General features: G+C 37.4%; 1 protein-coding gene across 3 annotated transcripts in view; it reads left to right on the top strand.

Moving 5' to 3' along the window:
• bean1 (brain expressed, associated with NEDD4, 1) overlaps window positions 1–15,114 on the top strand; it is a 62,254-nt gene extending 47,140 nt beyond the window's left edge. For all 3 annotated transcript variants that reach the window (XM_039674472.2, XM_039674471.2, XM_039674470.2), the window contains one exon: window positions 12,094–15,114. In XM_039674472.2, the coding sequence (XP_039530406.2) occupies window positions 12,094–12,451 (358 nt within the window). In that variant the 3' untranslated portion in view covers window positions 12,452–15,114. The remainder of the gene's footprint in view (window positions 1–12,093) is intronic.
• The last annotated feature ends 1,272 nt before the right edge of the window (window positions 15,115–16,386 follow it).

The raw sequence follows: 16,386 nt of genomic DNA, 5'->3' as shown, positions 1-16,386 counted from the left end.
TAATTTAAAATGTAGTTTACTTAACATACTTATTGATAATCGTGCTTTTGGCCTGATGTGTCTGATAGCATGAATGTGTTATTGCATGATATTGCATTACTTAAAAATATGATTTTGCTACTTTTTATTAGGTGTTCAAGCAGAAAGTGCTGAAACCCTATTGCAATTTGTATTTATTTTTGCTTCTTCCATTGTAAAACCTCAATTCCAGGGTTCTATGTTTTACTGTTATACTTCTATATAGTGTCATGGAGTCTGTGAATTTAAAGCATTTAAGAGGAGAGGTCTTACAGATGCTAAGGCATCGAAGCCGAACGGAGCTCTCCATCACTGCCTGCCTCTGTACTAGCCTTCATTCATCTGCGCCAAAAATGAGTGGGTGCAGAATCACTCTTCAGATCAAAGGAGATAAGCCTCCATTCACATCATAATGTGCATTTATCACCAGTGACACATTGCAGCCTGCCCTTTCTGCCACTGTCACAAACTCAGGCCTCTCTGTCTTCACAGTTAAAGCAAAATGGCTACAAAAAAAACGTGCTTAAAGGAAGAAAAATCGTTATTTTCATGTGTGTATGTGGATTGGCAAAGGACTGTGTTGGAACTGGGCTACCCAGGCATTTCGCATGCCATGCTTGGTACCATGCCAGGTCATTCTACATGCACATATGTGGACTCTAACATGGAGTCCACCGCTATGCTGTTCTTTGATGTCTTCAGGACTTTGGAAAGAGGAGCTATTAGCACAGTGGCAGTGGGGCTGACAGGGAGGGGCTGTGGCATGTGACTCACGCCAGGGCTGCCATGGCCACAGATGGCACCTGGGAACTTAGTGCTCAGGGCATGTATATGAGCTTCTCACCTGTGGAGCCTGTGAAGTGCCACTTCCGCAGAGCAGAAGAAAACTAGGCAGATTCCAGAAACACACACGCACTCTGCCATGTTCATGATTCTATACACACAATTCATGAACTACTACTACTGCTCAAAAATATCCACCAGAAATGTGTGCGTGTATATTTTTTAGCAATGGATAGTGCATGAAGTGTGTGTTTATAATAATACGAAATATGTATATTTAATTACACATACAAATTGATTTATATTGAATTATAAATGTTAATAAATATTTAGAGGGGTTATTTGTAGAATTCATATACCCTTGTTATTAGCAACACTGGTGGCTGTTAAGTGAACTGCAGCCAGTTCTCACACCCATTTACACACATAATGTACAAGAGACTGAACATCATGCAATGCCCCGATATACTAACCGCGACGCTCTTTTTTGTTTTTCGCTTAGAAGTAAAAAGAAGTTGGAAATACCATTAAAGTGATATGCTAACGGACATCCAGACGCCGTCCATGCTGCTGAGAGTGATGTTTAGATGAATATGTAATTATGTGCTGTGCGCTTTCCTCTCAATAACAAATTAACACACAACAAAGATGACAGTGTGACAAAGCGGCAGTTAAGAAAACATCTGATCATAGCGATGTGGATAGGTTTGCACAAGCTCTTCAATTCAATGTCGACAAATGAAATTTAAAATTGCACTGTTATGATAGTTTGGTTATAAAGTAGCCTGTATTTGAGTCTATAGACTATATAGATCTGACTATGTGAGACTAAAGTTTGAATTAATCAATTTTCTTTGCCTGACACATTTACATGAATGTGTACAGAATGGCTCTTTCGACATTATCCTGAACATTATATAAACATTCATTTAATGTGTCAAGGAAGAGAGACTCTCGGGAGCGCACGTAAACGTCACATCCTTTTGATTTTCCCGGCCAGAGTCCTTAAACCACAAAGTCTGTTGGCATAAGTCACATCTTGGTTCATGTTTCATGTCTTGTCTTGTGCTTCCCTAGTCTTTTGTGTGTCAAGTAGTCATTGCTTAATTGTCTAAAATCATCTCCACAGGTGTGTCACGTTAGTAGTCTGTATTTAATGGTGCGTTCATGTGCTATGGTAAATACCAAAAGCCGACGTGGAAAATGCACATGATGAACACCCTCTCATGTGGTATTTTCCACTGGGCAACTCGTAGAATATTTTGATGCACGAGTTGCCGAGATGAGATCATTTTTGACCTTTTCAAAATGGCGGAGAGTCGTGAATGGTAAAAAATGTATACTATTCATGAGAAAATATACAGCATATTATTTACCTTTTGAGTTTTGATAAATCATTTTCTTGCTGTTGCAGATGCCTTAAGCAATCTAAAATAGTTTTAGATAAAAACAGATCTTCATCTCCATCTTTTTACCACATTACGACAACAAAAGCACTTGAACGCAACACACAGGTTCACAAGTGAAAAATATCATAGCATGCATAGCATTTTCCATAGCATGTGAACGCACCATAAGCCCTCATGTTTCCCACGTGTCTTTGTCTAAGAATTGTTTCCCTGTAACCATGGTTGGTAAGCGCCATGTCCACGTTTTGAGTGCCGTGCCGTGCCTTTGTTTGATGCTTGATGCCTGATGCCATACCTTTGTTTTATGTTTGATCTTGTTTTGTGTGAATAAACTGCACTTCTACAACTTGCCTCTATTGGATCACCTGTGGGGTATTGATATTTAAGTTTTGTTACATGCTGTTCACTCATTGGCAATAAAAAAAGAAATTAATACATGACATTTTTTTTACATACAGCCCATTTACAGACCATTTATTTATCTAAGTTGTATTGTAAAATTTTATATATTTTTATATACAAAATTATTTCAAATTTGGTTGTGGAATGATACTATATTAAAGACCTCTGCATGTGTTTTCATCATGTTCTCTGGGGAAGGGTGAACTGTCTTCATTAGACCAAGGTGGAAAAACAACTGATGCTCATGTTCCTGAGAAGAACAATAGTGTGTTTAAAAAACACATTAAAGAAAAAACAACTGTTTGTTATATTAGGAAATGGATAGATGAGATGAGATGAGACATACAGTCATTGCTGGGCTGACATTTGCATAGCCTGATTAAAAAATTATTGTCAGTTGAGGTTGCACCTCAGCATGTGTGTGTGTGGAGGAGTCCCTGAGGAGCCGGGTTCCTTAACAGGGGAAGAAGGGTGTGGTGCAAAACATTTCTCGCCCTGTTGGCCTTTTCTGAAGAGAGCGAACAGATTTATGTAACACGGAACGAAACAGATAACCCAGAAAGACCCCTGAGCTATATCTCATTAACATACAGAAAAAGGCCAAATTAGTTTTCCTGTGATTCATCGCAGTGCAGGCTTTGACATTTGGAATGTGCCTTTATCTTGATAGCACCTCACACACACACCTGTACATGGCAGATATTACTTATGGATGAGGACTCGGAGTAGGGGAACACACCGCTGAGGGTAACCAGGGTAACAACAGATGTCTTATTCATATTGATTATAGGTTACACAGCAGGCGTTGTGAACCTTTAAATGAGCGCAACTGTATCAGGCTATAGAGTAGAGGTCTACGTGGAAATTAAAGTTAAAGCCTGAACCTGGTCCATAAATGAACATTCTGACCTGACCAGACATTACCTGTAAGAATCAATCTGTCTTTCTAATTTTTAAAATTCACCCTGTCTGTTTTCTAAATGTTTGTTTATGATCTTGAACAATAAGTTTCAGCTTTTGGACCTCGTAATTTTTGAATAGAATGCATAGAACCATGTCCCTGCCTTCTGTTTCACTCAGATGTACAGTATGTCTGTCTCTTCTTTTGCTACAGCAGTATCAAACACAGGTGCATGGATACTTGCAGATGTAGTTTTACTGTGCTGTGATTTGACTCAAAGATGAAATAGTGAATAGACACAAACAAAGTAGAAGTGATATGTTTTAAATTTTTAAATGCTTATTAAATAATAAAATAATAATAATAATTATATTTTTATTACAATCTGAGCTAAGTAACAAACACATCCTATTTGGCATAAGGTTATAAAAAAATACAATCTGATGAACAGATTATTTAATGGTCAGTCTGCTTGTTCCTGGAGTTGAATGACAAAGGTTAAACAATAATGCTCTCTTTAGTTTCGTTTTCCCTGTGTTCTGTTTGCATGAGTTCTCATTGCTTGTTTGTTGACATGGTTGCTAATTTAGTAACACCTGTTCCATGTTACGTTGATTGCGTATCTACCTGTATAAGCCCTCAGTTCTTTGGGCCTTTCCAAATACCCACACTTGTCAGCCTTGACCCTTGGCCAGTTGAGAGAGCGTGCACAAGACTCTGGTCTTGGTCTCAACCCCAACTCTTCAAAGTATTGGCCTGGTCTCATGTAGTTGCTTCATTGATTCTCTGTGATCAAGTTTAAGTTGTTAAATTATCTTGTATGTTATTCCTGCAGGGTCTCGCTCTTCATTGGATTACAGTTTTTCTCGATTGTTTACACACATTTTCTGAAAGAATGCCTCATATTCTCAGAACTCTACACACAAATCTAAAAACACTCACACAATTGGCAAAACCCCTCAATTCTCCTGCAAAATGAAACTTTACATTCAAAACAATGTTATTTCTTCTCAAAATGGTATTTTGTTTTCAAATGACACACACAAACCATCATATGAATAGACATTTAAAAGAACCAGTTGAACACTGATGTGCTCAATGTAAAACACTACGATCAATGGAAAACACTTCTTCTCCATTCATCATAATGACTTAGGCCTTTTTTGTTCAGTGTTGCACTTACTACAGACATTACATACATAACTGTGTTGTAAAATATTTGAGAATATTGTTTTTTATACCCAGAACACACAAATACACGGTAACAAATATATTTTATTTTTCCCACAAAATCAATGGGAGATAGATCCCACATTTTGTACACCCCAACCAACACAAAGTTGCACATACAGTGGTCTACATACAAAACAACAGAATTTTTTATGCTGTTACAGTAAATAAAGAAATAAAAAAAATCTATGCTGCATCTTCTCTTTGGTTTTGGTATTTTATGCTAAAGCTCTGATTGCTAATTGTAAAACTGTGTGAAATGTGTTTGCCCATGTGACGAGTCAGTGTGAATATCTGAATGGCAGTGTGTTCCTAATGAAAACAAGAGATTTTCTGCATGAAAATTATGCCAAATGCAGAAAATTGTGTGTAGTGTTTTGAAAAACGTGTGTTTTAGAACTGCAATTTGAGTGTAAAGCAGGAATTGTGCTTGTAGTTCAGCAGAATTGGTTCAGGGGGTTGGTGAATGAGTTACATGTTGTGGTCATTGTGTCTCAAGTACCAGAAAATGTGTGTAAACAATCGAGAAAAACTGTAATATACACAGTGCTATGTGAATAAATGCTGAATCTGGAAAAGATTTTTTTTTTTTTAAATGGATATTGCAGCACTGTGAGAATCTTCCTTAATCCGAATATTCCGCCTGCATGGTTCTGTTTGTTGGCTGTTTTTATTTATTTATTTTTTTGGATTGGAGCGAATTAAGGCCTGCTTGATGTGGCCAATCCTACACGCCTGCCTCTCGTCCACCAATGGAACCCCCTTCCTCCCTATTCTGTTGGTTTGTAGAGTTACGCTTTAACTAAGTTTAATGATGCAACGCAAAAGAATTTAGTAGTGCGTAAGTTGTAACTTACCCATTTACTTCAAAACTAGGCTAAATTGTAACTTGCGCATAGCTGGTGCAACCAGCCCCTATTCCATCTATTTGTTCTTTAGGCGTCATCAGTGTTTAAAGTGTGGTTGATTATCTGTGTTCCTTAAAGTCTTGTTCTTCCTGCGTCTCACTCTTCATTGGTTACACAACAGAATGCAGAATTGGGTGAATAACACGTTACACAGTGGCCTCATTTATCTAAGTATATATTAATGTGGACTGAATTGTACTCCGAATGCCGAAGTTGCTGTTTGACTTTGTGTATGTCTACAAATCAATCACATAATCTAATGCAAGGTACAACCTAATGAAAAGACTGCATAACGCATTTGTGTACAATCCAAGGACTGCAGTCATTGGCCATCAGTGCCAAGTTCAGTAGCGGTGTCTGCTGAAGTGTGTAATTCTTAGACACGGCGACGCCACAGTATAGCTGTGTGCAGTATTCTCAGAGACGTGTGCCAGAACGTTGCGGGGCTATGAGCATTCAGTCAAGCTGTCAATATTGTTTGACCTGCTTATTTTGGCAGTGTAAAGTGTCAGGCATGGAGTCATGTTAGCTGTGGTCCCCACCTGCAAAATGTGCTGACCTCTGGATTGGTATACTGAGTTGATGTGCGTATGTTAATGCACTGTTATGTAAGTTATCTTGTATTGTCACAGGGTTTTCGGGGGCTGGGGGGGGGATAATTCTTATAAAAACATGGCTAATTCTAATTTAAATGTCAGCTGTTGTTTTAAAGTTAATTTATTTACACATTCTCATCCCAAGATGTCATCTAACTGACACTTTTGACCATACGTCAGCATCCAACGTTTAGGGTACCCTTTAGCATCAGTTAGATTACGTGGGTAGGTTTAGGTCTGGGGTAGGGTTAGGATTAGATAGCGTCATCTAAGTGACGTCGGATGTTGACGTATGGTCAAAAGCGTCAGTTATATGACGTCTTGGGATGAGAATGGGCTGTCATATCAGACCCTTTAGGTAGAAAAAAATATATTTATGACAAAACTAATTGTGTAAAAAGTGTAACAAAGTCAAATAAAAATGTTGACTTGCATACATGATTATAATTGTAGATTATAATTCTAAAACAGTGAACTAAAGCAAAACTGTACTTGCAGATGAAGCCTAAAGAAAATGACTTGAACAGAGAATGAAAAAATTGTAGGACTGAAAGGGAGTTGGTAGAAGAAGAGGAGGAGACTTGGATGTGAGTGCACAAGTCATTTGTAGTTCAATTAGGTTTTTGTCCATTTTGGAGCTTCACAGCTTGACAAAAAAAAAAGGTAGTGCTTTTATTTTACAGACCTGTTCCCCACGTACGTATTATGTACTTATTATAGAACTTGCAATAACTGGGTAATAACTATAGATACTAACCCTGAACCTACACCCAAACCTAACCTTAACCTGTAGTTACTTTGGATTACCCAGTTTCGTGAGTACACTGTTAGTACTGTAAAATAAATTGCAGCCAAAAAAAATAAATTACACATTCACTATTAGGGCCATTTTAGACCATGTTTTGTAGTCTTGAAGTTTAAAAACTGAACAAATATCATTTTAAAACCTATGTGCTGAAACATTTTCAATTGTAATATAGTATGTCTACAAAGATATTTTATGGCTGTTCATTTGCAAATATGAAATTAGTTTTATTTACAGAAATCTTGTGGATTTCTCATGGAACCATCAGTTGAATTAAGCTGCCATTGGTGGAAATGAATCATTTCTGATGATTTTACAACTGTTGATCATATATCTAAAATCAGCAGTAGCAGCTGTATTAAGGGGTCCCCCATATACTCTGAGATCTACTCCCTCTCATCCTTCGTCAAGCTTCATTAAGTTGATGAGGGCTAATTAACACACCACCTGCTCAACTGGAAGAGGTAATGATACCAGGGAAAAATGGCTAAGCATGACTGGGACCTATTAAAGGAGCAAGTAAAAAGAGTTTATTTTGAAGAGGTTCTCTCAGAGGTTCTTTGTCTTTTGAGTTTCTTGTAAGGGTTTTACTGTCAAAGACCCAGAACCAGATATGAAGAATGAAGACCTGGAGTCAGAATTATAAAAAAAAAATTAAAGAAAAGTTTTACTGAATATAGTTTGCAGTTTCATCAGCAGAAGTCAGCTTCAAGACTCTCAAAAAAGTTTGTAGGCCGCCTTCTTACAGTTACAAAGATCACAGCAGTTATACCATTTCCAAGGTCTAAGCCACGTCATTGCTTACAGCTTGAATTGATTGTCATTGTCTAAGAAATAGAGAAACATAGTAATTTTCCACACATATACAGATAGACAGAAGCATATCTCCATCGATTATGCATCTGACACTCAGAGGCACGTCATGACCTTCCGGGTCGCAGATTTGGGTTGCTGCGCACCAGTTTGTCCAGAACAGCAACTCAGTCAATCTCCAATAATGGCAGTGGTTCCTTAACCTGCAACCAAGAAGACTAACACACACACCGACACACTCCTTTTCCAAGGTTGGATTTGACCAGGCTCTAACTATAAACAGGAGAGTCGTCTCAAAACATCAAGCTAATGCCTTCTTTCACTCAAGGATAGCTAAACTTTTGTGTAACTGAAGTAAGACTTTAACAAAGAAATGGTCTCTTAAACTATTGGCTTCAATGACCCCTTTATGTTTTAACACTTTGGAGACCTTTCGCAAACACAAAACAAATCCCTATTGAGATATCAAATAGAGACATTAGAAAATAAATGAACATTTTAGTAATCACACTAGTAACTTCTATACAAAGTAAAATCTCAAACGCCTAGAGAAGTAATTCAACTCATTTGATATTTAAAAAGAAAAATATCGATTAATACCTTTATTATAATTACTCATCATTACGTATACATTGAAGCAGCAGCAGATTCCAGAATCCACCCCCTTAATTGGGCAATTCTACAGTTTCAGTCCACAAGGGGTGTAATGAGCTATATAGATTGAATAATACCCAGGTGTTGTCATTTTTTTTTAAATTTTAGTTCATAATTTTGTTAAAGATAGATGTTAGAAATAATAAACTTACTTTTATCCCACTAAACCTTGGCATTGTTGTGTAATGAGACTTTATTTTATCTCCGTCCCCAGGAATTGCAGATGTCAGGGTGGGACATGAAGTGCATCTGGATTTTTTCATAGTCATTTCTTTAATTTGCTTTAATAAAATCCTGAATTTTGGCACATAACATTTATTTTGGCGTGTCTTCTACAAAATACTTCTTCTAACACTGAAAGTATTTTCTCTCCTCTTGTCAGGATTGTAATCAAACCACAAAACGCTTCTACATGAACTCTGAAAAACATCTGTCATGCTGGAAGGTCATTCTTGAGTTTTGCCACTGCATCTCTGGTTGGCTGAGATCAAAAAACCCAGAGATGCATCAAACAGTTTAAGTTATCAACAAAAACAAATAATAAAATATATCAAAACAAATATAACAAATCAATAAGGCCACTGTTTAATGTTGTATCACAAAATTTTGCATTATTGGTCTTGCCTTCTGTTTGGATTCACTGCATTTTGTAATATCTTAATTTAATACTACTAATAATAATTCCCAGAAACCTATTGTTATGAACTGCTCCGAGACGTGGAGATGAAGATCCAAATGCAGCTTTATTTTAGAATAGTTGTACAGGGTCAAGAATTTGCAGACAGGACAATGCAGAATAAACAAAGGGAATCCAAGTAACAGGCAGAGGTCAGGGCAGGCAGCAATAATCAGAGTCCAAGAACAATCCAAAGTCAAAAACAGAAAAACAAACACGGGAAACCGCTCAGAAATGCAGACACACAGTACAACAAGACTTCGCAATAAGTGGATGTGAAAACCAGGTATTTATGGTGTGAACTAAACAAGATAATGAGAAACAGGTGAATGAGATGAGTGCTGATGAGTCCGGGCAGTGAGTTATGGGAAACGTAGTTTGTGAGTGAAATTATAATTGTCGTTACTCTCATTTTTGATCAATTGTATGCATCTTAGCTGAATAACTATTAATTTCTTTTTTTAAAATGCACATCTTTTGTGTAGACAAAAGATGCATCAATGAGAGATCTTTGTGCCTACCACAATGCCTACCCTTTCGTAAGCCTGGGGTGGCAGCCTAAAAACCAATTCTAGCATCCCATTTCCGCTCTCTCGGACAGACTGATATGGTTAACCATGCCGAGATCCAATTACCCTGCTGCTAACTCTTTCTCTTTCTAACAAGCAGTCATCGGCTCTTGCTGAGGTCAGAGGCAGATGACTGCATTACTTCCACTGGAAGTGCCCATGACCCTGGTTAATGTAGCTCACATCACACACACACACAGCTCAAGCAAGCAAGTAGGCCATTTCACTCTCTTCTTTATCTTTTTGTTTGCTTTTCTCCTGGATGGAAACATCGGGCTTTGAATCTGATATGCTTCACTTGAGCTTTGTTTGCTGTGTAGCAGGGTATTGCAAAGAGAAAGTAAAATTAGTAAAATTTGAGCTCTCTATGTAAAAATCTGTCATAAATCTGACATGTGGTGAAGCATAAAATGTCTCAGCTACACTTTCATTTTTTCTCAACTTAAACTACACTTTAATTTTTTTTATTCATGTATTATTATATATTACTTTTATTATGTGAATTTGTATTATATTAATTTTGTTAAATACATTATATAAATTTTAAGTTTATGTTATTTTTTAAACAGGCCTAGAGTCACAAGACGCTGGAAGGGAGTGATCTGGGGTTTTTAGAAAATATTGTACTAGAGCGTTTATAGATTATGTGTTAAATATTAAATTCGCCCAGCGAAATAATTCTTAATTGTTTAAATGCATGAATGTTTCTCCAATCATTATTAAATATTCAGGTCTTTAGCGACCCAGATCTATATCTGTATGAATCTCTACTTGTTAAGATATTATAAAAATCCTGATATTAGAGTAACAATTACAGAAGAATAAAATAAAGTATTTTTATTTACCTTTTGGATCTTGGACGGTGTTCAGTTTGAGCAGATGTTTCTACGCTATCTCACGACCAATTCGTACGAATTCGACAAATGATTAAAAAGTGTCTAATTCGTAATAATTTGTACGACCTCACTTGTACGATTTGTCTAAACCCACGTGATGGGTAGGTTTAGGGGCGAGGTAAGGGGTAGGTCATTCGTACGAATTCATACGAATTGGCCAATTCGTAAAATATGTCCGATTTAGCAAAATCGTACTAATTCGTACGAGTGAGGTTTTTAATCATTCGTCGAATTCATATGATTTGGTCGTGACTGAGATCGGGTTAGATGTTTTACCATCATCACTGTCCTCATCAGAGCTCATTTCCCAGTACATTCAATATCTGACTCATATTCACAATCTCAAACATATTCTCAAAATTATCATTTTCAACATCTTTGAAACCAGTATTTTCATCGCTGACCGCTTCTTCACCACAAAGTGACAGTGACACTAATATTTGATTGTGTACTTGCTCTGCAGTAAATCACTGAGTTATTTCAAGGTTTGCTGATGATACTTCCTATTCTTTTGTTTTCTGTCTGTGAGTTAAACGTATCTTCATCATTGTGTATCAGAAATAGTCCCTTGTGTAAACTGCACTTATTCAGTTATCAAAGATTCAATTAATGTTGTGCAGAAAAAATATACTTACACTGTTACACATCTCAGTTATTAGTGACTATATAAATTTTTTTTTTTTTACAAAAATTAATGTGGAAAAAGATAATTGTATTTTTTCTTGTTTTATTGTTTAAATGAATTGATTGAAGAACAAAAAAAGAAGGAAGGGTAGTAAATGACGTCCCGGCTCACTAAAGAACCGTGGTATGCATTTAAGGGTTAATTTATCATTTTAGTTTCATGTCATTGTTTGAATATGTTATTTGTGTGTCATCAATAATAAAAAATCCTGACCTATCATGAGAAATCATGAGATTAATCACAATATTTTTGTTCTGTTGACAGCCCTAATTAACAATATTTTTGAAAGATTTCTTACATTTACCTGCATTTGAAATGTATATTTAATATTTTTCATATAATACTTTAAGTATGTTTGTGTGTTTATGATTGAAAAATGACGCCATTTTTTTTTTAATTCTGGAGACAACATGTTGTCTTTATAATATCACACTATATATTTCCCCATACAGATTATATGTATTATATATTAGCAAGGGGATCAACATATTGAGGGCTTCTTGGCAAAACAGTTTTTGAACATCCCTGGGCCAATACATGTCCTGCCCTCTAGTGGTTAGAATTTCTACCAAGTTTACAGTACATATTTGGTGGTTCCCTAAAGAAACAGTGTGCAACAGTTTTAACACTTTCCTATATTTCTATATTTAACAAACTTTGATATTATATTGATAGAAATGTTGTCGAAAGGTTTTGAAATCAGATGTGTATATAACCATGTTTAATTAAAATGGTCTTTTTCTTTCAGTTACGATGAATGTGTGGGACAAGGGACGCAAATATACGTTCCTACGGACGATCCACCCCCCTACTCCCTCACAGACCCGTGTCGTGCACACTGTCACAGAGAGACGGAGGATCTGCCCGCTGGTGCTTCATGGGTGTCTGCGAGCAGCTCTTCCCAATACCCAACCAGACTACAGGACTTCAGACACCAGCCAATCGCCTCCATCTCTTTGTCAGCCTTACCTTTTGAAGAAGCGCCCCCATACGAAGTAGTAGTGTGTGAACAAAACCAGCCCCTTCCACTGATGCCCCTGGATCTGCTCAAACACACTACAGCGGACAGCAGTCCTCAGGACGGCGTTTCCCACAGGATCCTGTAATCCTGACCTCTCTAGCACACTCATGCGTCACCTGTACCAAACCAGCTTCGAGAGGGACTCTTTTGTGTGGCTGAGGAAACCGACACCTGCAGAAGCCCACAATTACCTCTCACTTCACCTGACGCAGACACTGCACCTCCTGTTTTATCTGACAAAGCGGGGGCCGCCATGAGAGCACAGGGCTATCGACCACTTTTTTTGTGCGTCACCTCACCTTTTGCTTATGGTGTAATTATATGTCAACGTGCGTCTTCTCTTACTGACAGACTTATAGATGATTTCAACTTCACAAACACCACAGCTAATTTTGGATGGCCTGACTTTAAAAAGAGCAGAACGCCTCCTAATAAACATCACCTGGAGAAATTTACGTGGGAATAGAAATGTACCTTTCTTTTTAGTGTGACAATTTGAGCGTGTTTCTGCATGAGTGACTATTTCCACATGACTCTCTTACAACCTTTTTTCTTCTTTTTGTTTTTTCCAATTTAGGGTTGGTTTTAACTATTTACGTTTCGTAATCTGTAAAGTTTTTTTTTAAGATAACATTTTGTACATTTCATAGAATAACTAGCAAATATGAGAAATACCTTTAAAGCAATCTGAATGTCATCAGAAGATTGATATGCTTTTTATCCATACTTTTCTACACCCAATTTATTTGCTATATCAGTGGTTCTCAACCTGAAAGTCCTAAAATTATTTATATTAAAATTTTATTAATTACAGAAAAAAAACTGATATACAACGTTAAACTGACATTATATATATATATATATTTTTTAAAGTCACCATGAAATCAAAATTGACAATTCATTTTTTATGTAATATTTCTCTATTAATTACAAGTGATTTATCCATGCACATCATTATTATAATTGATTTTCTTTTATTTTGTGTGCCCCCTTAATCTTTAATCAAAATAACTTCCCATCCCTCTTGCAGCAACATCTCTTCTCTGATGACGAGAGCGGGACAATCTGTCTCTTAGTACACAACGATCCAATCCATTCCCTTCCCAATGGACAAAAATCAAGTTCTGCCCTTTTTTCTTGTTCAAGAGGCCATTTCCCTCAGATATATATCACAGTAAGGAAGAAAAAACTTCCGCAACTTCCATTTCATGCCATATTAAGAATTATTGTCGTGGACAAAGAAGGGTCTTGCAGTCAAAAAGGTTGAGAACTACTGCTTTCCAGCTAGTCAATAGATCACTGTGATTTCTTTATATTTCCTTATTTTTGCAGAGACTATGGTTTTCCTAAAGTCTCCTCCTCCTGTTAGTTTTCAAATGCATCTGAAGATCTTATTAAGCAAATAGATAGGTATGATGTCAATGCATATGACAAATACAAACTATAGTTAGAAAGGGCTGTAGGGGACACTTTGCCAAAGGGTGTAAAACTATTTTACATTGTTCTCCTAAACTGCATTGATGCTGTGTGCATTATAACAGAAGAGCTGAGACTGGTAACTAAGTAGCTCATTAGCAAAGCCATTGTAGCATTGATGTCAATATGAAATGAAACATAAGATAGTTCCTGCTGGACACACTCTGTGCTTCCAAAATAATTATGTATCAGATTTGTTCCTGTTTTTGTTGCCCATTGCCCACTTCATTTACTGTAACACAATGGCTTCCCCGCACATGCATGTTATATACAATGTGCCTATTAATCACCATGACTGTTAGATTAACATGCTAAAGTGAAGAAACTTTTCCACTCACTTTTTTTTTGTCTTACCTTCACACACACACACACACACGTGCAAAAGTTGTGTAAAAGTTGCCCATAAAATGACTGCATGATATACCTCACCTCTAATTCCCCTCACTCTCCCCTCACCGCACGAAAGTATATTCTTATAGAAAAGAGCGTCTGTAGGGATTTATTCAATTGAATTTGGTGCATGAATACATTTTGTGTGTCGTGAAAAGCAGCTCCAAACAGAAATGAATATTAAATGGCCCAATATTATTTATTTATTGTAGTTTGAACTTTGACTGCCGAGCTTGTCTCTTTAGGGTCATATAGCTCTGTAAAGGCATGAGCTGTATTGGTCAACACCTTACATTAAAAATTGCTCCAGATGTTATATGATGTAATGAGTAGAGGTGTATTAGCTGTTGGCACCACACTGTAAAACTAATACTGTATCTGTAAACTCTCGAGTTTAAGTCACACTTGTTAGCACGAGACTGTAGCAATTCTGTGTGCATAAAGATAAAATCAACACAAGTCCGATTAAAAGGTAAATTGCCAAATTATTATTAATGAAGATCTACTTCCCATTCGTTGCATATTTTCTGTCTGTTTTAGGGGGTTGTGCATTTTAGTTGCAACTATTTAGTTGATGTTCCAGAAAAACACGTTTAAATGGCTTATGTTTGTGTACTAAACTTTTTCACCAGTTTCATTAGACCACATGGATATTGATTCTTACACCAGAATAGCAGCCTAGCATTAAAGCCCATTGTAAATGTTGACTTACATTTAATGAATCTACATCTCAAGTGTGTTATTTCTCTGTCATAATGTTTTTTGTCAGTTGTCCAAAGTGATAATGCTGTTGCATAGAGCTGCAGATGTCGATGTATGTTTTGAGTCTTTATTCCTTTACCACTGTATCCTCTGAATAAATAAAAACACCAGACTTCTATGTATCGAGACGTTCATCTCTGAATGCTTTCTGAGGGAATTTTGAAATTGTCAATTTTGTAAATATATACAAAAACTTACACAAACTTAAAGATACACTATGTAACTTTTGCCTCTCTAGTGGTTAAAAAATAAAACGGAATGAATTTGTGGAAGGAAATTGTTTTAGTTATGTATCAGCCAGGGGCGTAGCCAGAATTTTATAAATTTTGTGGGGGGGGGGCGTCTTTAATTGAGGGGGCAACATTATTTATATATATATATCAAGTTGATCTTTCCGTGCTTTTTAAAAAAAGTGTAATATTGTACTTTGAGTTTGAGCGCCTGCCATTGTCACGGCATATTAACTCTCACGCAAAGATGAAAATGACAGCGTACGTTACGCGCAACACGTTATATAAACAAATCAAGTTTGAAAATAAGCCGCATTTTACCGCGCAGCATTTTGATTGGTCAATCTATCAATCCTAATAAAACAACTTTTTTTTTTTTTTTAAGCAATCAGAAATCTGAGGGGACCGGACATGTAAATGAGGGGGCCTAGGCCCACCCAGGCCCCCTCGTGGCTACGCCACTGCTATCAGCTCTGCGTGAAGATTATCCAACTACTCATAAAATATTCACTATAGGCTTAAAGGGACAGCTTGCCCAAAAATGCTGATTTTTTTTTTCATTAACCACTCACCCTCATATTATTCCAAACCCATAAGACCTTTATTCATCTTCAGAACACAAGTGTAGCTATCTTTGATGAAATCTGAGAGCTTTCTGATCCCTCTGTAGACAGTAACTTCATTACAACTTTCAACTGACATTGCAACTGGCCCAGCAAGGTATTTGTTCTGGATCGGGGCCACTTTAAACCAGCGTATAGACCTCCCAGACACCACCTGACTAGACTGGAGAACGACCATCATCCGGTGTCTGGAGAGTGTCGGGCCTCGATCCGGGACACAGCCAGCCCTTACAGATCGTTACGTCATGCCTGATCACCATGCCATGCCGGATCTTCTTGGTAGTCTTGACCTTGCCCTCCACAATTTGCTGAGCCCTTGTTGCCAACCAAGATTGCAGAGCCTTCACCGCTGGTCCGGTCCATCACAGGGCCTTCACCGCTGGTCCCGTCCAGCCCTGCCGAGCCTTCACAACTGGTCCCGTCCAGCCCTGCCGAACCTTCACAACTGGTCCCGTCCAGCGCTGCCGAGCCTTCACCGCTGGTCCCGCCCCAGCTCAGAGCCTTCACCTCTGCTGAGCTCCACTCCACGTCTGACTCCC

This window comes from Pimephales promelas, chromosome 1 (genome assembly GCF_988280905.1).
Source record: "Pimephales promelas chromosome 1, fPimPro1.hap1.1, whole genome shotgun sequence".
NCBI lineage: Eukaryota > Metazoa > Chordata > Actinopteri > Cypriniformes > Leuciscidae > Pimephales > Pimephales promelas.
The sequence above is the reverse complement of the archived record's forward strand: the minus strand, read 5'-3'. Positions and strand labels throughout refer to the sequence as shown.